The sequence below is a fragment of the Antedon bifida genome, chromosome 3, assembly GCF_963402885.1.
Source record: "Antedon bifida chromosome 3, ecAntBifi1.1, whole genome shotgun sequence".
Taxonomy (NCBI): Eukaryota; Metazoa; Echinodermata; class Crinoidea; order Comatulida; family Antedonidae; genus Antedon; species Antedon bifida.
Genome location: NC_136228.1, coordinates 2,611,339 through 2,635,023, shown reverse-complemented (window position 1 = coordinate 2,635,023; position 23,685 = coordinate 2,611,339). Strand labels below are relative to the sequence as shown.

The 23,685-nt window shown below is 31.3% G+C and overlaps 1 protein-coding gene across 4 annotated transcripts in view; it reads left to right on the top strand.

The window, feature by feature from the left end:
• The window catches only part of LOC144838861 (transmembrane protein 268-like), a 28,874-nt gene extending 6,302 nt beyond the window's left edge, over positions 1 to 22,572 (top strand). For 2 of the 4 annotated variants that reach the window (XM_078694377.1, XM_078694376.1), the window contains exons 2-11: positions 5,643 to 6,239; positions 6,569 to 6,616; positions 7,706 to 7,753; positions 15,041 to 15,150; positions 15,564 to 15,833; positions 16,814 to 16,924; positions 17,500 to 17,535; positions 18,914 to 18,970; positions 19,308 to 19,442; positions 20,066 to 22,572. In XM_078694377.1, the coding sequence (XP_078550503.1) occupies positions 5,678 to 6,239; positions 6,569 to 6,616; positions 7,706 to 7,753; positions 15,041 to 15,150; positions 15,564 to 15,833; positions 16,814 to 16,924; positions 17,500 to 17,535; positions 18,914 to 18,970; positions 19,308 to 19,442; positions 20,066 to 20,221 (1,533 nt within the window). In that variant the 5' untranslated portion in view covers positions 5,643 to 5,677 and the 3' untranslated portion in view covers positions 20,222 to 22,572. Of the gene's footprint in view, positions 1 to 2,187; positions 2,585 to 5,642; positions 6,240 to 6,568; positions 6,617 to 7,705; positions 7,754 to 15,040; positions 15,151 to 15,563; positions 15,834 to 16,813; positions 16,925 to 17,499; positions 17,536 to 18,913; positions 18,971 to 19,307; positions 19,443 to 20,065 lie in introns of those variants that run through there. The other 2 variants (XM_078694374.1, XM_078694375.1) reach the window with 2 other exon arrangements.
• The last annotated feature ends 1,113 nt before the right edge of the window (positions 22,573 to 23,685 follow it).

The following is a 23,685-nucleotide window of genomic DNA, read 5'->3' as shown; positions in this document are numbered from 1 at the left end:
GTTAATGGGGTTTGTTTGCATCCAAATAATATTTTCACCACGTTTGATCCAGTTAGCCTACAATGTAAACATGTAAATTTACAAATTAACTCTTCCGAATTACGTGAAAACATTAAAACCAAGGACTACTGCATTTAATCCGTCAATTATGCGTTTGACTGAAGCAGCTGCAAGGAGGACAAGTGTTGATTATTAAGCAACGCACTAACGATGCACTAAATAATAATATCGGGCAGACTATGATACAGTAACTCATTAGGCTGTGTGCTACTAGAACAATTAATTTAAGAGCTCAAATCTGGAGTGTTATGTGATGTCTGTTCTAACATCCAAGACACGTAAACAGTATAGATTTACTATAAAACAGTATATTGGTCCAATTATGTCAGATTACTATATTATGCGCTTATAGAGATATTAGGATGTGTCTTGCTCGCCACCTCGACTAAGGTTGATGGTTTCTAGGCCCAGGCAACGACCGACAACACATCGATTGACCTGACCTAGGTTGGTCGTCGGTCGTCACAAATCAAGAGCTTTCAAAATAGTTGCAAATTACATATTGGAAATTTATTCCTTATATTAGACTCAATAACACTGGAACCTGACGAAGTGTGGATTAGGCCCTACTAAATATTATATGTATCCAACCACAGTGTGGCACCTACACTATCCCCTGTTCTTTTCTATCATCATCTCTTACAAAAGTTCTTTATCATTTAGGCCTATATCCTATCCAAAGAATGAGGCAATGAGAGTAAACATTAGGCCACAATTGCTATCTTTATTCATTCACATTTATTTAAAACAGCCAAAAAATAACAAGGAATTTACAATCCTTTCTAGAGTATGCTAGTAGTATGCTCTCTTTAACACCATGCCTTTCTTGTAGGCCATCCCTTGTTGTCCATAAATATCGTTCTCTCATTACAACTACCCGTACATCATATTCTAATATAATAGTTGATAATTTCCCCGGTTTTTCTAAATTTTTAATCCCCTGCCACATTGGTTTCAGTCTCATAATGGTTAATTAGTCCAATACAATGTGCACTTTATTACTCGTAACAACCAAAACCATTCAACCTCTGTTTCTTAGTACACTACATCATCTCAGAAAAATACTGTACCTTAGAGAATTTGTTTATCACTTAATATAATTCCATCGTAGAGTTCTATTTCGATTAATATTTTCTAAAGTGAATTGAAATGAAGACTGTTTTATGAATCATTGAATGTACCGAAAGCAAAGATGTTGCTTGCGTCAGGGACTTAATGAAACATGTGTTTGATGAGTTATTGTACTGTAGTTTCACTTCTAGACCTTGGGATCCTGCAGTCACATGATTTCACTTCCTGATTTTGAATCGATCTCCGTTAATAGTCACATGGAGAATTACCCGGCAAAGTATGGGAAGCAAGAACAAGGAGAATCCCTGTCATCATGCACTGGGCAAGGCAGTTGAATCATACTTTTTAAATTACTAACTGTATAGCTACTGTATTGATGTTATTTTCTGACTAATTAGGGAAATCCCCTTCAGCAAATTTTTGATATGCTTTTATACACTGTGAACTTTAAAGATGACTCGTACGCTGTTAACTGTTAATAGGATTTTACTGACTGTAATTGGATCAAATTTTCTTGAAGAGCTTTCACATTTATAATTGATATTTCTGATTGACCTTTTATTGTCTATTGTTCTGTTGGATGCAAACTAAGCACTTTTGGATGTGGTTAAACTACGACCGTCACACTCAGAGTTTTTGGACGATCACTTCAAGATTGTTAAACCATGATGATACTACTACTACTTTACTGATACAGAGTACAAATTGTCTTAATAATTTTTTGTATGGAATCGTCTAATCTGTCACAAATTGTTCATTTTGCTGGTTGATTTTTTTATGTATTAAAGTTCAAACTGATACAGGATGTATTGTATGCTATTGTTCCTGTTAAATTAGACCAACTTCCTTAAGATTTGGATCTGTTTACAAGACCTGAATACATTTCTATTGTCATACAGTAGATGTCATCTATTCTATTACTGATTGTAAGCCTACAGTACTTAAGTCAAACAAATGTAGGTCTGAAGTTAAGTGATTTACCAATTCTAATCGTGAATTCGTTATCAATTATTGTACAGTAGTTTTAATATTCATCAGTCGTTTTTTTTTTCTTGGAAAGATGAAACATGTTGTTACTAGGAAACGTTATCTTGACTTATGTAGTAGCCATTTTGGATCATAATGTTGTTTTTTACCTTCATTGATGTCTGGATGAGGATAGACATTGCACATTCATTGGTGTTCAAGAAGTCAAGCTATGGACAAATGTAGTATTTCACAAGTTTCGGTGAAAATCATCTTTTTGAAAAAGTTAAAGAGTTGAAGACACTGCTTAGAATGTCAGCAGTTACGCACTTTAGTCGTTTTTACAATGATTCGACCGAAGTTCTACAGACGACTGGTCCAGATTCTCCAATATTTCAAGGATCCTATGAATACGATAATGATGTTGACCTGACCTCACCAATTGTTGATGATGATATTTTGTTTTTAGGGTTTGAATTGTCCACAGGTAAGGTTAAAAATGTTTAAAAGGTTAAAGGTTGAAGTACTGTCAAGTTTCCATGGTAAGACGTACAGTATAGTATTACATAGCAAACAGTATACATGGGTTAGGTTGACGGGGTTGAAAGCCTTTAGTGCACAAGGGACAGTGCCTTATGGTACAGTATGAAGCCAAACACAATGTTGATACAGTACTTAAGCACTTATAGTATTCTATTCAAAAGGTTGCCTTTTGTATGTACACCAGTTTGAATCCATATCCGATCTTAACATTTGTGAACAAAAGACATCTTAACAATTGGAACACAATATCACATGTGCTTTTGTATAATTTACACTATGAAGAAAGTTCTCTGACCCTAACCTTTATAAATGCTAGAATAAATATTACATGCTTACAGCTCATGTAAGTGTGTGTAGTATTATTAGTAAAATCAAATAATAGTACGTACTTAAAAATTAGGGGAATTATTTTATTATATGACAATTTTGTTATTATTGTTATTCCATGGAGGTATATGGTTGTTCCAACAACAATGCAAGATAACATCAAGGCCTACAGTACGCTACAGTTAAACTAACTTTGGCAACAAAAAATATATAACAAAGAATAGACCTAGAACTAGAAATTAAACCAGACCCATCAGGCTAACACAACACCAAAAATAAACCATTTTAAAAAAACTGATTAAATTAATTTCCCATAGCAATTTTTTAATGCAAAAACTTTTGGCCTACACCTACAGTAATATGTCTGGTTTTCCAAAAAGGCTGGTATTCCAATGTATTTCTTATGGTAAAAAAAAGGACATCCAGATCATTTTTTACCAGGAAAACATATTTTGGGAGATTTTCCAGTTTTCAGAGAGTCGGAATGAGAGAGTCGGAATGAGAGAGTCGAATGAACAATTTGCTGTTTAGTTCAAATGGCCTGTTTGTTGTCATTACGACATTGTGGTTTCAATAATTAATAATATACTTCAGATGGATTTCATTGCCATATGTCTAATATTATGAATAATAGTTTAGTAAATGGTTGAGCACAGATTGCTGTAATAATTCAAGTGGAACTAGGATTCATATTAATCCACTACTTCCTGTCAGAGACGATAATATTATTATATTCTTTATAATATTATGTCGCTATTATTACAGTACAAAATGTACAATGTTGTGATGTAGTCAGTTACTGCAGTATAATCCCTATTAAAGGCCAATTTACACAGACGAGCGGTAACGGTTAAAAAATATTTAGATATATATTTTATTCCTTTTTACCATATACACACAACGCGGAGCAGACGGGTAGTTTCCGCTATTGAGGATAGATACAGATTCTACGTTGGACAAGTTGACGCGGGTTTCCGCTAAATATCGTTACCACTCATCTTTGTAGATTGTCCTTTAGGGGACACCTTCGGTAATAGGGGTGGAATTTATTTATAACAATACATGTAAATTTGTTTATTTTATAATAGTTTTTAACATTTTGATTAATTCACTATAATAATTTTTACAATGGCGAATTTAATTGTTTCCGTAGTATTACTATTACACTAATAACTTCCTATTAAATTTGCTATTTTAATTGATTTACTAAAACCTACTGACAACCAAGTTTATTTAAACAACGATCAATTTTGCAATTCCTACATGTGACCCATCAGGTCAATTAGCCTCCAAGCAGGATGTTCTTTTGTTGCGGCTACAAAGGAATTACCATAGTTACTTGGTAATCTAAGAATGCCCCTTGTTTTTTATATTTAGATATTTCACATTTCATTAGCTTAATACAAATTACTAAATCTGTTAAGTATACAACGGCCTAGACTAGTTATAACATAACCCTTTTTGTGTAGTTTGACCGATTTACAGTATACAGTATAGAGGGTAATAATTTCTTTAGATGTCTATAGCCTCGATCGTACTAGACTAAATTTAGTTAAATTAACAGAGTCGCCGGCTAAAGTGACCAAGAAAAGTCGAATCCGAACACTGGCTACATTTCCCACAGGGTTAAATTAGCCAAGTCCAATAGTTGCTTTTACCAACTACTGCCTGCCCAGTATTACTAACCATGCGGCTAAAAGGTCCAATCCAAACGCGCGATTCATGTTAACACATGCGAGTCAGTCGTTGTTTTTAACATCATGGTTAAATTTTGGTATAAAATATTCATTATGTGAAAATATTCAAGTGCGAACGATAATCAAATCTTCCGATGACATTGGGTAAAGCTACCGGTGGTTAAATTAACCATTTTTCAAGTTCAGTGCAAACAAGATTTATGTGTACCACCTTGGCTTCAAAATTAAACTAAATTAAAAAATCATTAGAAAAAAAACAGCAAAGATTGGTTGAATGTTTAAATTTAAAATAAATTAATTTATATTTTTACCAGCCCATACATCAAAGCATCTCAATGCTCCTGTACAGTAAAATTACAAATCTTTATTAACAAAATTTAATCATTTAATTTTAAAATCATACTTTTTATTAAAATGAAATAAGAAAAAGTTTCAATGTTTTGCCATAGGAAAGCGATGATATATTTGTGTATTTTATTGATGGTAGCCATTATGATTAAGAAGAATTAAAATAAATATATACTTAAAGCATTTTAAACGTTGTTATGTTTAATAGCTAGTTACAGCATCATCATCAGCATCATAATTATCTATTTTTTGTGCTGTTCTCATTACGGTTTACAAGTTTTTACACACTCTGTACAACCTCATGTTGTGAAGCGATTTTACTAAAGTTTGTCATCCAGTGGTGCAAATCCTATTAAATTATCAATTTGACCCAACATATATAAAATCCATCACTTTTCAACTAGGTCAACTTCTTATCATAGTTACAGCAAGATTTTGGGAAAGTGTTGGTTAGGATAGTGAGTGTGGGTGTTTTCCCCAAAACCAGTCCAAATAAGTTTCCCTTTTTTTTAAACTAATGCTGACTCAGCCCTAATAAGTAATAGAATCTTTGCTATGAGAGTGGCTGAATTTTATTTAGTACATTAAATAACCAATAATAAATAATGTTTATTTTGTTTTATATATTAGAGGACCTTGTAGATGATTACACAACGAGTAAAATAATGGATTGGGAACCGGATGGGAGTATACACGATGACGATACCGTTTTTCTATCGGATCATGGCAATGACGACAAATCAGACAGTTCTGTTGTGCAAATGGACTGCCAATCATCCGCAGCTACAAGTTCAGCGGCAACCACACCTTCCGGGATAGCGCCCCCACTCGTCGATGAAGAGACGAGCCACGCTTTTTTCTGTTATAATAAAGAAGATGACGAGTGGGCAATGAACGTCATGCGTAATCTAGAATCGCCGTCGTACGGTTTTCGATTCGTGAATCACAACCATGAACTAGACCCACATCAAACAGGGATGGATGCCATTGTAAATGCCATGAGTACGGCCAAGAAAATCGTAATTGTATTAACGCCGGGATTCATGCAAAGTATCTGGTGTCGCCACGAAAACTTAAAAGCCTTGCGGCCTTATTTTGCCGACCCACGAAAGGTCATTCCAGTTATACTTACAGAAGTTGATTTACCAGACTTTTTAGAAGGAATTACGACAATAAATGCTTTATCAAAGAATTTTTTACAAAAATTTGTTGCTACTCTGAGCCAAGGTTTGTTTTTATAATGTAGATTTTTAAAATTATCAATATTTAAATTTTCAGTGATTTTTTTTTTTTTTATGTAGAAGAATATCGGCATGTTCAATCGTTGCAGGTAGTTTATTATTCTCTATCGGCACGTTAATGTTTTATGCGCATGGTCGATCTTACACCTAGTTCTCAGCCGATAATTAACAGATAAAGATACACTTGTACAGTTATTAGATGTCCGTTTCACCATGACGATAAGAAACTTTAAATAATTTTCCAGATTGACCTTGCCAATAGCCTCAATGTTTTTTTTTTTAATTCATTAAATTTTAGTTTTATTTTTCTATTAGGAAGTTCTAATGGAATGATGTTAGGATTGAGGAGCAGTAATCGACTGGGTAAGACAAATTATTTTTCTGTGCATTCAAATGCAAACTTTGAACATAGGAAGTCAAGAAGATAAACATTACAAATGTCATAATATTATTATATTTTATTAATAGATACATGATGTATGAGTTGTTGATTTACACACTGAGAAAATGTCAACATTTTAATATAACCTAAAAAGTCCCTCAAAAAATGTAATATAGTTTAATAATAGTCGCTTAATTCTATAATGAAATAGATGCATTCAATAATATGGATAAACTATAGAAATCTTTCTTTTTTACTAATGTCTGTTGTATTATTTATACATAAATATGTTAAACTTTTCATGAATAACAATATGTTTCTTCCGTAAAATAACAAACTGCATTGCTACTAAACTTACAATAACATACTTAGGAAATATTACTAAATGGTTTGATATTTTGATAACCTGTGGTTTTAAAATTTCATCAATATATATGCAGACCAGCTGACTACAATACAGTATGTAAATTCTGTTTTATTATCCCACACGCAATGTAATAATAAAAAGTGAATTGCTCGGGTCTTACCAGCCCCACTGTATGTACAGTACAACCATTCTATTACCAATAGGAAAGTATAAACAATTGACCACTCTATGGGCCTGTTTCTGAAACATTGACCACTCTGTGGGCCTGCTTCTGAATCCACGACTCTATGGGCCTATTTCTGAACCCCCGTAACCCCTCTGTGGGCGGGCCTGCTTCTTTGAATCTTTGGCCACAATGGTTCCCTTTTTGAACAGTACACTTCACTATACCTGTAGGATTATTTCAGAACCATTGATCAAATCTATGGCCCTGTTTTTAAATCATTGACCACTTTTATGGGCCTACAGTATTTCTGAACCATTGACCATGCTATGGGTCTATTTCTGAACCATATACCACTCTATGCATCGGCTTGTCTCTACATTTATTTTTAGTTAAACTTTAATTAGTTTCTGCTGTGCATTTTGAGTAAATATACAGTAGGATTTTGAAATTTTAATTAATTTTATTATGAAATTATCTATATAAATAATAATTAAAAATGAATATATAATTATTTTGAAAATATTTTATTCAAATAAGTTGCTACAATCGACAAGGAAATATACGACATATTTCACAACCCGAATGGTAAGGTTAAAGTAATGTTGTAAAAATATTGTGAAATGTAAACAATTCAATTATGAATATTGGTTGTTAATTATGCATGATTCAATATGGTCTATTTTCCAGCTGTGTTAGATGTTAGCTGTCAAAATTGTTTTTTTAATGTTGTATGAATTGGTGTATTCGCTTGGGAAATCTCAATGGCTCAAATTCATTAAAAAAAATTGTGAGGACAGTCACCAGGCAATCGAGAAGCAAAAAAAAAATCCCCAGGGTGCCGGATAATGCTGCTTTACAAATTGTATGCGTTCGTTCGAAGAAAAATGGGGTACTGTCTACCTAATCGCCCTCCCCTAGCCAGCCATCTACCTAGGATCGGCACCAGTGTAAAATCCTCTGCCATTGTTCTGGAGTTTGCTTGTGTAACTCTTACTTTTCTTGAACACAAATTCACTCAATGAACTTGGCTTCAACATTTATTCTATCTATACTAGATTGTCATATCCCATGATGCATGTATGACAAAAAAAAAGGAATATATTATTTATTTGGTTTTTATGTGTTTACTGGACATATATACTGTAGTTTGTGGCAGTCCTTTTGTTCTCCTACTGTACATGCACACACATACTGTACCCCACCCCCACCCCACCTCGATTAAGATTCCATATCCAATCTTCTCCTCTGACCTAAGCCTGTAGCCAAGGTGAGTTTGGGGGATCAAAATGAACCAATTTTTTCCTGAAGTGCCTTTTTCAAATTACAGATCAGCAGTAAAGTTTTGATAAATATGCTGTCTAGCCTATAGTAGCTCATGTAGATTTTTGCCCCTTTTGTAGGAAACAAAGTTCTTTGTAAAAATCCTAGCTACGGGCTTGTGACCAAACCCTACATTTTATGTTTATTGCGCACTATGTTACTCAACTAAAGCACCACTCTACACAATACACGCACATAAACAGCATGATGTCTGTCACGCAATAACATTATAAAGCATGTGCAATTTGTTATATTAAATAAATGTTATTAAATCGTTCACGATTAAAGTGAAAATGCATTTAGCAATTTCCGTTGCATTATCATTTTTTGACGAGTCTATTAATTTCATTTTTTATCATGTATGAAAATAGTAATTGACATTATATGGATAGTTTTCATATTAATTTCATTTTGACATGAAATGACAGTGATGGTTACAAAATAATAAATTATAATGTACACAATATAACATTAGTGTACAGAGATTGTTTAAAATTAAACTGTATTGAAGATTTCATTTTAATATGTTTTATATGTTTTATGATAGTATTTTGATATCTTTAAACCGGGTGTATGTACTGTACTAAAGTGTCACAAACAAATTTACTTTCTCAGTAGATAGTATTTGCGAAATAAAGATGGTGATGCCTTCAAATAAATTTTTATCTGGGTTAAGAATTATTTACTATATAGTGAATAGGAAGCCATGGTTGCTATTTTATTTTGCAAAAAATGTTTAGCGTGGAATAGTATAATTGTTTGGTTTTTACTATTTTGATTTTTAGGAAATGTTTTTATCTTTCATTGTGAACACCATGGTAATTGTACTACAGATAGTCACAATAACAGTTGTGTGTTAGTCAGTTACTATAATAATGCACTGTTGTCATTGACTTTTGTGCCCTAAAGCTTTCTATCTATGCAATGCATTGAAATGATTACCAATACTGTACTCTTAAAATCAGCTTTTCATACTGTTACTGTATGTATTTATATTACCAATACTGTTTAATAATTTTGACTATAATTATTTCGACGTCACAATATCAGCATTACTGTACTCAAACACAATCAACATTTATCTCAGGAAAACCGGCGAGTTCAGTTTGCATTTCATTTATATGCTGGTACCCTTAATTTCAACCAATAGTACTGTTTCATAAAAATTTAATTTGATTTGAAAAATGGAATATTATGTTAACATACCTTACTGTAATGTCAATCTCATTATCTTTATTATTATAATGTTAGATATTCTGTGTGGCTTTCTTTACTACAGTACTTCTGGTTAGTATACTCATGGAGTTATAAAAAAAAATTAATTTTATAACTCCATGGTATACTAAACTGTATTTCTATTGTCAGAAACCAAATTAGTGATAAATTAGCTTTTGAACAAATAAGTCCGTCGCCAGTCAAGGTTTTTAATTTTTAAAATTAGTTCCTAATAATATTAATAATTATTTTTCTTCTCTATCATCATTATTTTTTTTATGGCATTTTGTTATTAGTTTATTAAACATTTTTTGGGAAATTTGATCTTTATTATTATTTTTGTTTTGGCATTAGCGATTTTAATAATTCAACGTTATTCTCTGAATTGAATTTATTAGCCAAATGATGCGTGACACGAACATTTATTGATCAAAGTCGTTTGGTAATTACTAGTAGTCCCTTCCTTGGGGCAACAAACTAATAATCCAATCAAAATTATTTTGAAATTCAAGTAGAAGCGAGTGAAACTGGAGACGGAGATCAGAATGACTGTCGCATCTCGGTGTTTGGTTCTCTTTTACATTATTTATTGCCTTTCCTATTAGATAGATCACCAGCATTTTAGATTGTTGTCATTGCCATGTTAATTTAACACAAAAAAAATGCCATATTCGCCCCACTACTAAATGTTTTTTAATTAAATTAAATTTAGTGGGTTACAATTCTTCAAAATGATGGTTATTGGCGGTAGGCAAATATTAATTTGTAAGTTTAATAATAAAAAGTATAAATAAATATCAATATTTTTGAATAGGTAATTTTTCAGGGTTTTTTTTAAAAGTTATTCGCTTTCATATTTAAAAAAACTGATAAATATAAAAATACTTGAAATAAACTTTTATTAAACTTACCCAAAAAAGGATTTCAGGTTGACTATTTCTTTTTTTGCTTTTTATTTACAGTTTTTTCAGGTCAATATTTTTTTCCCCAATCAAATTATTATGTTGACATGTTCAACAAATATTTAAAAAAAATTATTTTAGGATGACAAGACATAAAAACATAATTTCTGCTAAATATATAATAACCCAAATTTGGGCATTAACATATTAGTTACTGTATCAGTAATTGAGGAAGCAAAATTACTGATAAACCTATTAAAAAAATAGCATATTGTTTTTTTTTCATTTAACATGTAATATTACTGCTAAACTTCTTATTTAATATGAAAGCAAGTGTTATAGAGTTATTTTGTATTTATCCAAATCTATTATTAACATTACATTTCATAATTTATAGTTATGAGTTGACACTAAAAGCTTTCAAATGAATATTTAAGAGCGTGGTTCGCGATTGAGTGTTTCAGAATACTACATTTCAGCTGATATTAATGTTTTACTGAGGATAATCCAACAAATAGGGACATAATATTATTATTAGGAGTGGCTACAGAATAATAATGTTGCTACATCATAGTAGTAATGTAATTTAAATTATTAAATTTGAAATATTAATTTTCATTATTACTGTAGTCTACTGTATGTATGGCCTATTGTATACTTTTGAAGCTCTGTCTACACTATCAAACTTTATGTGACAAAAAAATGTGACGTGCCCATATATGGACATATCACTACCATATTTGGCCATATCACTTACTATCATATTTTCATACTAGTTTGATAGTGTAGACAGAATATATTATACTGTAGTATTCATATATTAGTTCATGTAGTATTTTAAAATCAGAGTTGATCAGTTTTGTAAATGTGACCTAAAGGTCATCTAATTGTTTGCATAACTTTTATAGTAGTCCACAAGTAAATAAGCAAAATGTTGAAGTATTCCTCACTATATCAATTATTTTCTTGTTCAAACAAATTTAGTATTGAAATATGCCAGAATGCAAACATATAGAATAACCCAAAAGAGTGTCCATAGTTTGGGGCTGGATTCACCAAAACTAGAAATTTGCTAGTAGATTTTTCATAAACTGTTGAAAATGTCCAAATACTGTAATATAGTAACTATTAGCTGGTTGTTTAGTTTTTGAAAACATTTAGTTTAGCGAAGGTACTGTGGGCTTGATCTACCTATTTCTGAAATTTTACATTTTGTAGAAATAATTAATTTCACGAAAATATTTGCTTGTTTTGTTTTGCAAGTTATATGTTGTAAAAAAGGTTTGCTAGTGGATATTTTTTTAGCAATGGTGGTTGGTCGTTATTGTCATCAATTTCTCTTCCTCTCTACACCAAACTACTTTGAATTCTCCAGAAGATTCAGCAAGATGGTTTTGTTTTTAAACAAGAATATTAAGATTCGTTTGCTATTTTCTTCTTCGATATGTTTCTAAAACCATTCATGTTTTTAAAATTTAAACAATTATTGTTTCCCCTGAAGCTCTGTCTACACTATCAAACTTTATGCGACCAAAAAATGTGATGTGCCCGGCCATATATGGACATGATGATGTCATATCACTACCATATTTGAACGTATCACTACCATATTTGGGCACATCACACTTTGACAGAGCTTTACATTGTCTATAAACATTTTGATTGTTTGATTCAAAATGTTTTTTTTTTCATAAATTTTTCAACATTTATTGAAAGAAAGGCTAATGACTTGCATCTCTAGACGCTCGTAGAATTTAATAGGAAAAACATTTAATGTTATTAAAACGAGTTCTTATACTTTAGAATTAATATCTTGGGAATATTGATGGATATACCATGAAATTTACAATGTCAAAGTGTTCACATTTGCCAGATGCGTTTCCATGACTACACAATGCAGTGTGATGCAAAACAATTACATTTATATTTATGTGTTGATATTGTTTATAACCAGGGAGATGTAAAAATAATCTCCCTGTTATAACATAACAGTTTATACCAAAGAATTATTTGGACAGTAGTTTTTTTGGACAATTATTTTTGACTAAAGAAAAAATTGTGACATCCTTTTAAAAACAATCTTTTTTTTTTGATGAATAATTTTTCCTGGTTTTTTTTTCAGTGGTATAAATATATCATTAAACAATTGGAAAAGAAAATATGCTTTGGGCTAAAATGTTATTGATTTTTTAAAGTTTAAAAAAAGGAAAGCTACAGTACAGTGATATCGCTACTCCATAGTTGCCCATAGAGAATTTAGTTTAAAGAACTCTTTAATGTTTTTGTAGTATAATATTTGAGAAGATCCCAAGATTTTCTTTATTGGAAAGCAATTTAGTTTGGAAAAGATGATGATCCCTGTAAGAAGTACGTATATTGTCTGACTATAATGAGAATAATAAAAGCCAAAATACTAAACTAAACTCACTTCATTAGAAGGTGGATTAGGTTGGATAAGGAAAAGAAAAACGATAAACTTTTAAAAAGGTTACTGAACATTAGTACACAAAAGTATTATTAGACAATAGTATGAATAGACAATAGTATGAATAGACAAAAATATGACTAGACAATAATAGGAATAGACAAAAGTATGAATAAACAATGGTGTACAGACAATCTGTATGAATCGTTAAAAACTGGTTTAAAACAAAATATTTAAAGAATTGTAATAATCATTTTACCTATGTTCAACCATAACAACCATTATTATTTACCATTGCAAATAAAAAGTACGTCACACCAAAGTTCAGAAATTTATTTGGTTTTTTAAACCGGTTTTTTCGAGAACACACTGGTTATAATAACAAGTATATACATACTGTACAGAAAACTTTAAAAAGGCTAAACTGTAATTTGCATGATTACTTTATGGAGACCATTTTTTCATTCCTGAAATGGTGACCAAAATAATGTTGAAAATATTATGCATATAATTTTGTAAGTGTGCTGGTGAGTTGTATAGACATGGCACTTAAACATTAGCTACATAAGCCTCTGACTTACACTGCAAGGTTGTAAACAAAGCAATAAATATATATTACATCTATAAACACATTAAGCAGTTACACTATGGTATTTTTATAATTATAGAACTGCTATACAGTATTCAGAAAGGGTAGCAACACGTATTTCTTATTTTATCTGAGACTATTATGTTATGAATGAACTTTTGCAGTTGGTTAAGACTGCTGTTTGTCCACCTTAATATAAATAGCTTTCGTTTTGCGAAACTAGGTCATGTTAAGTCATTGTGCGTATGTTAGGATATTGTGATGTCCCCGCTCGTCAGCTCGACATTAGTTTGATGGTTTAGGTCGAGGCGATCGATTGGCCTGACCTGGTCTTTGGTTGTCACTGCAAATCAAAAGCTCACTAATATAGAAAAGGATGTATTGGAGAAGTACAGGTTGGGTGAAAAAGAAGCCAACATTTTAAGGGTTCGTGGAAAAAAATAAAACAGTACATTCAGGTACCCAGGTTCTTGACTGGGTGCTGGGTGAATTTAAATTTAAGGAGGTAGAAGGGTGCGTGTTCCTGCCAACCTCAACCAGCACAATTGTAAATAAATGGATGGCATTTGTCAAAACTATGAAAACATTGCACTGCAATATCCAAGCTGCTGTTTTAAATTATTTTAAATTTATATAATTTCATAATAAATTTTGTGGAAAAACTATAATTCTATAATCATTGGTTGCTCATTAAGGCCAATTTACACAGAGGAGCAGTAATGGTAAGTGAAAAACCATGTACAGTAACTTGTCCCAAATAGAATATGTTTCTTTCCTGAGCGTTGTGTGTAAATGGTAATAAGAAATAACATAGATTCTATATTTTTATTACCGTTACAGCTCGTCTGTGTAAATTAGCCATTATTGTCAGACTATACACTACAGTAAATTTGTTTTTATGTTACCACAATTATGCAAAATTTTTCAGTATGCAAATTGGTACTGCACTATACCAAAAATATACTTTATGGACATTCATTTGGTGTTCACTTTTTTTAGTCTTTGATACTCGTCTTTTAAATAGAATGGTATGTCTTTAAAATTATTTGTCTTGTATTACTAGTTGCTTAGCAATGTGCATCACTGGGAAATGTATGGCTTTCTTCTCATCAAAAGATGAATTTGTATTTAATTTTCTGATAGTATTGTGTAGGCTTTACAATAGCTTTATAATATCAATCACGTAATATATTAATTCTATGTGCAATTAAGTTGATTATATAATATATAAGTTTATTACTATGTATTAATATGACCTTTAAATACATTTTTTTTGGTGTTCATAAATTATTCAACATTTTATCCCAGGGTAGGCTTTGCTTGAGTCAGTTAACTGACATTGTGATATTTATTGCCATTCCTTGGATGCTGAATGTACATTAAAAAAATGATATAATACTGTATATTTTTATTTCATTTAGCTTTGTACAATGGCGTTAAACTCGGTGATGTTCGGTCAACAACGAACGGTTGCAGATCTAGGTTTGACACGATTTACTGTCCAGATGAGATTGCGAGGAGAGGCGTAAACGTAAGTCATCAATAATGCTGATTGACTTTAGGTTCTACAGTATAGTTAAGAAAACGATGGGAAACCCTAAAATGTTCGGAAATGCCCAAACTGTTTGGAAAATCTCACACCCTAATCTTCTGAAAGAAACACTACTGTAGGTTTCTTAGTGCACATGAGCCATATGTGTACACTTGACCACCAATTTTTGTATTACAATTTAGGTTGCAGCACCACCGCCTAACCGTCCGACTCTGTATTTTGGTTTGGCCACTTTTTTATGAAGTCTCCCAATATTTAATTTTTCCAAGTTGTGACCTTTGTACAATATCAGTTGTTTGTTGGTAATGTGGCCGTGTTGAGGACCGTTAAATATATACATTAAATTTCTTTTCTTAAAGTTCTCATTATAAAAATAATCGTTTATTTTACAGATTCCACAAAGAGATTACACAGCAGCTGTGTCATTGATGATAGATGACCCCAAAATGAAATGCTACACACTTTGGTATAACCAACCATTTGGTTTACTAATGACTTTAGTCCTCTGCAGTCTCGTCATTGTCGGTATCATCGGTAACCTTAGCGGGTTCGGTGAGAGCAATGGACCGTTACACATTGGTGCGTCAACCATCGTCGCTATCGTACTCTGTCTCGTCATAATTGGTTTATTAAGTCTGATTGCGCATTACGAGAAAATTAAAGTGAGTGAATTTTAAAGACATCATTGCATTTCAATATTTATAACAATATAATTATTGATTTAGCATAATTGTATTCACCTAGGGTTAATTCAGAGTTTTGTTGTTTCAACGTGCATATAGTGAAAAGCTAAAAAAAGCAGCTCAAACACAATATAGGCCTGCTACCAGATAAACTAGAGTACCTCTGTAAAAGTGAGCCGGTATTATAACAATTTACCTGTTTTACCCATATGTACAATAACATAGTAATTTGCCTCTAAAAATAAATGGGCACTGTGAAAATTACTATAGGCTATGGACACCCTGAAGTTCAACAAAAACAATGCCATTCTGATTTCTCCCCTTGCCTCTGCCCCCTTTCTCCCACCAACTCCTTTATAGAGCTATAGCTATTGGTATTAGAGATATTTTCACAATTTTTTTTTTATCTTTATACTTAATCAGTAATTCAAATGTAATTAACATTAATGACTGAAGGAAATTTAATTAAGCATTATGTATGTTTGATTGAGGTTAATTAATAATTAGATTTTATCATCAGATAATTATGCATATCAATAAAACCACAATGTAGATCTTGAATTGCGATACAGTAATTAATTACATATTATCTAATGACTTTCATGTTGTACATTCATCATTTTTCAAATTATCATGTGTTCGTCGGCGATGACAAAGCTGAGCCTGTGAAATTATATATTGGTGGTTAGGATCCTTAGTTACCAATCCCAGAATTCCCTTCCTGTCGGTCTGGTTTTCGCAAAAAAAGGGAACATAATCTCTGTTCAAGCCACTAGGTTGTCAAAGGCCTCTGTGAAAATGTGGTCAGGTTGAAACCTTGCCAACCCCGTACTGGTGGCTAAACTGCAGCCCAGATATGACTAGAATTTAACCAAATTTGTAACTTGTATATGATATTTTATGATATTATAATTTTATAATGAATATTCTTTAAATACTGGTTTGTTTATTTCTTATAGTTAACAACACAAATGGAAGGACCAATCGCAAAGGCTAATGGATATTTTACAAAACACAATGTCTTGATTGCTATGTCAGACAATCTGATTGGTTGCTGGAACAGAGCTGTTGTATCCTTTATAACAATATGATTATAGCTACTTTATTTTGTGATACGACACTAGACTACCGAGTTATCAAGATTTGGGACACCCCTATTCTGGGAACACTTTCCTTTAGAACGAACGAAGAGAAATATATGTAAAAATAAATATAAGATTTAAATATTAAATAATAGAAATATGAATTATTAAATAGTTTATCCATCCTGTAATTGGTAAGTTACATGCTGTTGGATGCGTATGAAAAAATGAACGAAGAGAAATATGTAAAAATAAATATAAGATTTAAATATTAAATAATAGTTACAGTATGTAATTGGTGAATTACATGCTGTTGGATGCTTATGAATTAAAAAAAAAATGTTTATGTCCTATTAAAGGAACACTTTGTTGGATGCAGACGGTGTCCCTTTAATATAGAGTTATAATAGTATTATTTCACAATAGACAAAAGTACTGGTGCAACTAATTAAATTGTTTAGGTAGTTTGAGACCTAGTTGGTTATTTTTCATATTGTATATTGAAATGATGAATTATTATTAAATTATGTTTTTATGTTTTCCTTCAATCTTCTTATCATTAGCTGCATTTTATATATTATAATCTTGACGACTGTAAGGTAAGCAACCACTTCCACTAGTAGTACATTATTCCTATAGTACCTTGGGGCAAGAGTATGTACTGTAATTGTGTTTTTCAATAAAGTCCTTAAGAGAAACCAATAGATTGTACAGATAATCTAGCTGGTTAAATATTACATTCAACATTTCTACATGGAGATTATATATTTATATATAGTATGATACATTAACTAAAATAAAAACCACAAAAATGAACATTATTTTTTATATTGTTATCAATATCATTGTTACAAACTACAAAAAAAACTTTAGCGTTTGTCCTAATTCTTTTATATAAAAATGAACAAATTCATAAGAGAAATAATTATTATTATATTATTATACATCAAATAAAGCTTTTTTTTTTAGAACAGAATAGAACGACAATTCATTTTAGTATTATCTGTATCAAAAAAGCATTTGCAGTTTTATTTGATACATTACACTAATTTGAAATATGATTATTTGACCAGAGGGGAGAAAAATGCATCTTCAAAGTTCAATGATAAATGTAATCATTTGTGTTCTAGTTATAAATGCCTTAAAGGTGTATTATGATAATTGTAAAATCAATTAGTAGATTAGTATTAGGAAATATATAAATATGGATTTGATATTTCCGTAACAGATTCCATTTTTTGAAGGGCATGGGTTTTCAATTTTCTCTGAGGATATATAGATGGCCTATAAAAATGTAATTTAAACAACATTAATCATGAAAAGCGGTTGTGTCAAAGATGGTTTATCGTGAGCTTTTAATCTATTCGGCGCCAAAAGGAAGACAAATCTACATAATGCTCTCAAATCTTATTGGTTAAAAATCTGATTCATGCAACTACTCCAATCCGTAAATTGATATAGTGGTGTGAACTTCTGATAACAAAAATAAGGGAGAATAAACATCAAAGCAGAAGGTAGTTTTGTCTGTTTGCTATGCTACACTGGTGAATAATAATAGTTAGTTTCTTAAGCAAGCTCTCAGTGTGCTACACATTATCACCACGGTCATTTTTTTTTATCTAACACGTATGGAAACATAATGCACCTAGTAATCAGCGCAAAGTTGTGTTTTGATCTAAAACCGGGTACCTATTTTATACACCTGGGTGGAGAGAGGCAAATGTAAGTAAAGTGTCTTGCCTAAGGATACAAGCAATGCGGCGAGAGTTGGATTCGATCCACGATCTTATGATCCGTTTCCAACGTCCAACACCACCACACGCCCTCACAAAAGAATTATTCTCTGACACACATTTGGTGTAGTCACAGTGTGCTATCACAACACTCATTAGTAAAATAATGTTCAATAAGCTCTAATTCTGTTGGTCAATAATTTAAAAATTATTTAATTTAATCATTATAATGTTTTATTTACAGGAACATTTTAAGCAATTTCTTAATGAGTTGAAGTCAAACCAACGAGAATACAATCAGGTAAACATAGTCTTTTTAAAGGGACACGTTCTCATGAAACAAAGAATGAAATGTTTTACACATCAGCCAATGTATAAGACACTTTGTGTGAATCAACATGAAAGTTGACAAAAAATCTGTCAAAGCAGCAGCTGACATAAACTACTTTAAAAATGTGTATGTTTTTCATATTATAAACTAAAATTGAAGTCGTTAGTAAAATCATACTTTACTTCAAATAAAACACATAAGAATGTAACAAAAGGTCAGGTCACAGTTTGGAGGACCAAGCATATGCAGGGAAAAACAAGACAACAAATACAAAACACTTAAAATAGTTATACTTTTATTTACTTAGGATGTAACAGTTGGTATTGATCTAAATGGCAGTAGAATAATGGAAAATCCCACAGAAAGTGAAGATACAACTCGTCTAACCCTTGACCCACGCAGGGCGATGTTGACGGCAGACACAGAGCCACGGAACTTTGAGGTCAGTGCAGAAATATGCTTTTGTTTACTCACAAAGTATTATAATGAGATTTCTATTAATCTATTAAAGATGTATTGTCCCCCAGAAAAAATAATTCTTGATTTTTTTTTAATACGTCATTTTGTCACCTAATAATTATCCACTTTTTTTTCCAAATATTGGATTGAAAAAAAAATGTATTTACCTAAAAAAAACTGTAATTTAAAAAAAGTCAAATTGGCTGCCAGCCAATGGGTTATTGGTTGAAATTAACCATTTATTTTGTCATTTTATAAGCGAAATCCAAATCTTCAATGTTTTGAGATTATTTAAAGGGCTAATATCTTAAAATATATTCAGGAAGTAGGTTGGCTAACATTACAATAATAATAACAATAATTAATCTCATAAATTATTCATGATTTTTGCCTGAGACATTGAGTAATAAACATTTCACGGGTTGCTTTCCACCAGGCTTATACGCATGAATGCGTATAAGCTGACTTTTGATTCGTGCAAGCAAATTCGCCTGGTAATGGAAAATAGGCTTTAAGGCAGGTTACAAACTCATGTATCTTGCGTGCCAGTTCAATTGTATTGAATATGAATTTTTTATAATATTTGTCTTTTCTTTTTCTGTACAGGAAGAAGTTGAACTAATATTATTACAACACAGTGCTGTTTACACAAAGTTACTCATTAAAGGAAAATTACCAAAAGGACTAAGAACACTACATTGCAAGAAAGGAATGTGTCTGTGTCAGTTTGTGGCACGAGTCATATACAACAAAAACATTTGAAGAAAAGCCTGTTATATATTTGAATTCCACTGACACAGATAATGAACTCATGAAATAAGTTATTTTCATTCGAAATGTCATCAGATCCAGAACCGTGACGCGACTCAGACAAACGGTCTTACCACCTGTTCTGGAAAACATTTTAGGCAATTGCATTTGTTTACACTCTCAATATTACTTGTGGAGATTTGTTCTAAATCTTAGAGGAATTTAACTCAAAACCAACCAACAGTTTTGTAACTCTGTGGGTTAATCAATGAGTTGATGGAGCTTGTAAATGTTAGCGATCGACTATTCATCAATTTTGGTTAGCACACATGCGCAAATTCAAGAAGAAGATGGCTCCCCTCTATATTATTAACTCTGACGGCCTGAGAAATCTAAGAAATTTCGCTACATGTTCAGCCACAGCTATTTAATTAAGTCTTCGTTTTAAAGTAATATGTTACCAATTTCTATAGCTACATTTGCACTTGTTCTGTTTCATGGAGCGGAAGACCGTGCTGTTCAAACCCATATATATGATTTTCCATTTTAACAAAACACCGCCATCTATTTTGTTAAACGGAATAAGTGTGAAAGTAATTTTGCCTTTTACAACAGTTTTAAACTTAAAATGTACACAATAATAGAAAAAATAGCAATAACAATAAAATATAAAGAATTTCTTGGACTTGTAAATAAGAGATTATTTTATGAAAGATGTAACATAGGTTTTTGAATGGTGACATATATAATACTGAAATAAAATAAATTCAGAATAATTGTAAATTAGATATATTCTCTTAGTAAAAGAATGTAATATTTGCGATTAGAAAAATTATTTTACAATTGCTGATTTGGAAATTGGTTATATTTTCCTTTGATACATAGAGGTAAAGACAGATAGGGAGATTTTAAACATAGTAAAGTAATTATTTTGTTTTCTCTTTTACAAAAAAGTTGTAGTGTAACAAGTCCTCACTTTCTATGTTCCTCGTAATATTCTTCAAATTAGATTCTTCTTATTTTATCTTTCTTTCCCATCTCTCCGCATGTCATCTTGGAACATTATGCTCTACATCAAACTTCTAAATTCCAATCTCTATTTGACTCATCATTTCATAAATGTCCATCTACCTAAACCGATCTAAACTAGTTAATTTTCTTTGATCCTTTCTTCTCCACTGTTAACCATATTTCCCACATAACTCCGCCTATTTTTAAAACAAATTTGCATATGTAAATAAGTTTGTACATTCAGCTATGGAGAGAAAAACAATACTTTATCCAATAAGTCTTTCACGTGTAGATATATTATTAATTAATGGCACAAATTATGTTTGCAAAATGGTTTTACGTTACACAGAATGTCAATGTGACAAATCCATATATAGTCATTAATGCTAAATATGGGCATACTATAGATTGGCTTATCACATTATTTTTAGCTTGCATATTTTTTTTCTAGTTTGGGTGTTAAAATATTTCCATTGCTTTTATGAGAACCACATTTTATAATAGTGTATAGGAATTAAATTATTGTTACAGTAATGTTAATTATGTATATTTTGTAATGTACTGTACTGAATTTTATTGTTTAAAATACTTAAGGGTATTTATTAGATAACTAGGCCTAGATTGAAGCAATAATCTTTTTCCATCTTAAAAGTTGTTGAAGAATTAGTTTTCCTTTCTATATTTTTTATATTATATTTTTATTACAATATTATTACCCAAGTTTGTTAAACTTGTTTGTAAACCCTTATACTTTTTATACTTTATTTATGCTATATCCCTCACGCTGCCTTAGCTTTTTAATATTCATGTTCATTTATTTACTCCTTTATCTATTATAATTTTGTATTCTAAAGTTATCCAATGTTTAATAGTTTTACATTACATTTTTTTTCTGGCAATACTTCAGAGCATGGAGAAATCCTCTATGTTTTGAGCTACAATGAAGTAGGCTCACCATAGATGCTCTAGACCTGCTACATATTGATGTATGCTATAATAAGAGATGCCACAACTACTAAATGCTACAAATATAGTACTACAGATACATAGGCCTAGCATAAAAACAAATATACAATTTTGTAAACTGCATATGTATGCTACAAATATAGTTTTTTTCAAGGATACATGCTACAACTATATGCTACACAATTCTACAAATGTAATGTTATAGATTTAACAATGCAAGTCAATGTCTGCCACACGTACAAGAACATGCTACAATACGATGCTATAATGTAATCGTGCCACAGATCTGTGGCAATACAGTTGTGGGATGCAAATGTCATGTCACAATGTCACACAAACATGCTACAGATACATTGCTACAAACGCAATAATGTACTGCAACTATTCTATAAAACTATGCTTTAATACAATGTCGTCGTGTAACCTAAAAAACACGTTGCTATTAAAATGTCAATACTGCCCTACATAAAACCAGTGCTACAATTAACAATGCTACAGGTGATCTCTATGCTGTTGCACTGTCAAAATAATAACTTAATAACTGTAGGTCTAACTGTATCAATTTCAAATGTTTATGCAGACGATATTTTTAACGAATCAAACTTCTATATTTAACATTAAAATGTTAAACTGTACTGTCATTTGTTTTAAATTATGTATCAGTGCATTGTGTCCGGGGATATTCTCATCCAAGGAAAATGCTCTCATAACAGAAACAGGATATCTTTAAAATGTAGCTATATACTATATATTTAGACATTTTTTGTAATGTATATTCAATACAGTAATAATATTATTTAATACTTTGGTAGGTTTGTAAATTCCGAAATATCTTCCCATCATCACAACTCGTACATCTTGACGTTATAGAAATTATGAAATGCATGTTATAAACATGTTTGTAACAACGCAATATACGATATATTTTTCTTGTGTATATTTTAAAACATTACAATGTAGAGATCACACGTGTCAAGATATATAGATGAATTATTACTTGCATTTTTATGATATACATTCTTGAAAAATCTGAGTTTTGTTTCTTTTAACGTGTTTAATAAAGACGTACGGGGCTACTATTATTAAAAATGTTTTGATGTGTTTTATTTATTGGGTTGACCAATCGAGGATAATATCGGATCGGCGATCGTTAATCCTAGGCTGTCTATACACTAGCAGAAAGTTTGCAAATTCGAAGTCTGCAACCAAAATAGATAAATAGTAGTTTATAGTATAGAGTAGGTTTTACTTGGAACTTGTTGATTATTGAACATTTATTTTGATAATAACGGGTGTCTAAAAAACTCAGATCTAAGATAATTATATCTGAGTTTAGTAACAACGGCATAGCCTAAAGTAAAGGGCGTAAAGAACAAAAAGTATAAATATACGAATAAAAATTAAAACTATATAAACTTGTGTCACGGGAGTTCGCTTGTGTTTTCAAAAGTTTGTATAAATCGGGGAAGAACGATTCATTTCTCCTGATATAAACATAC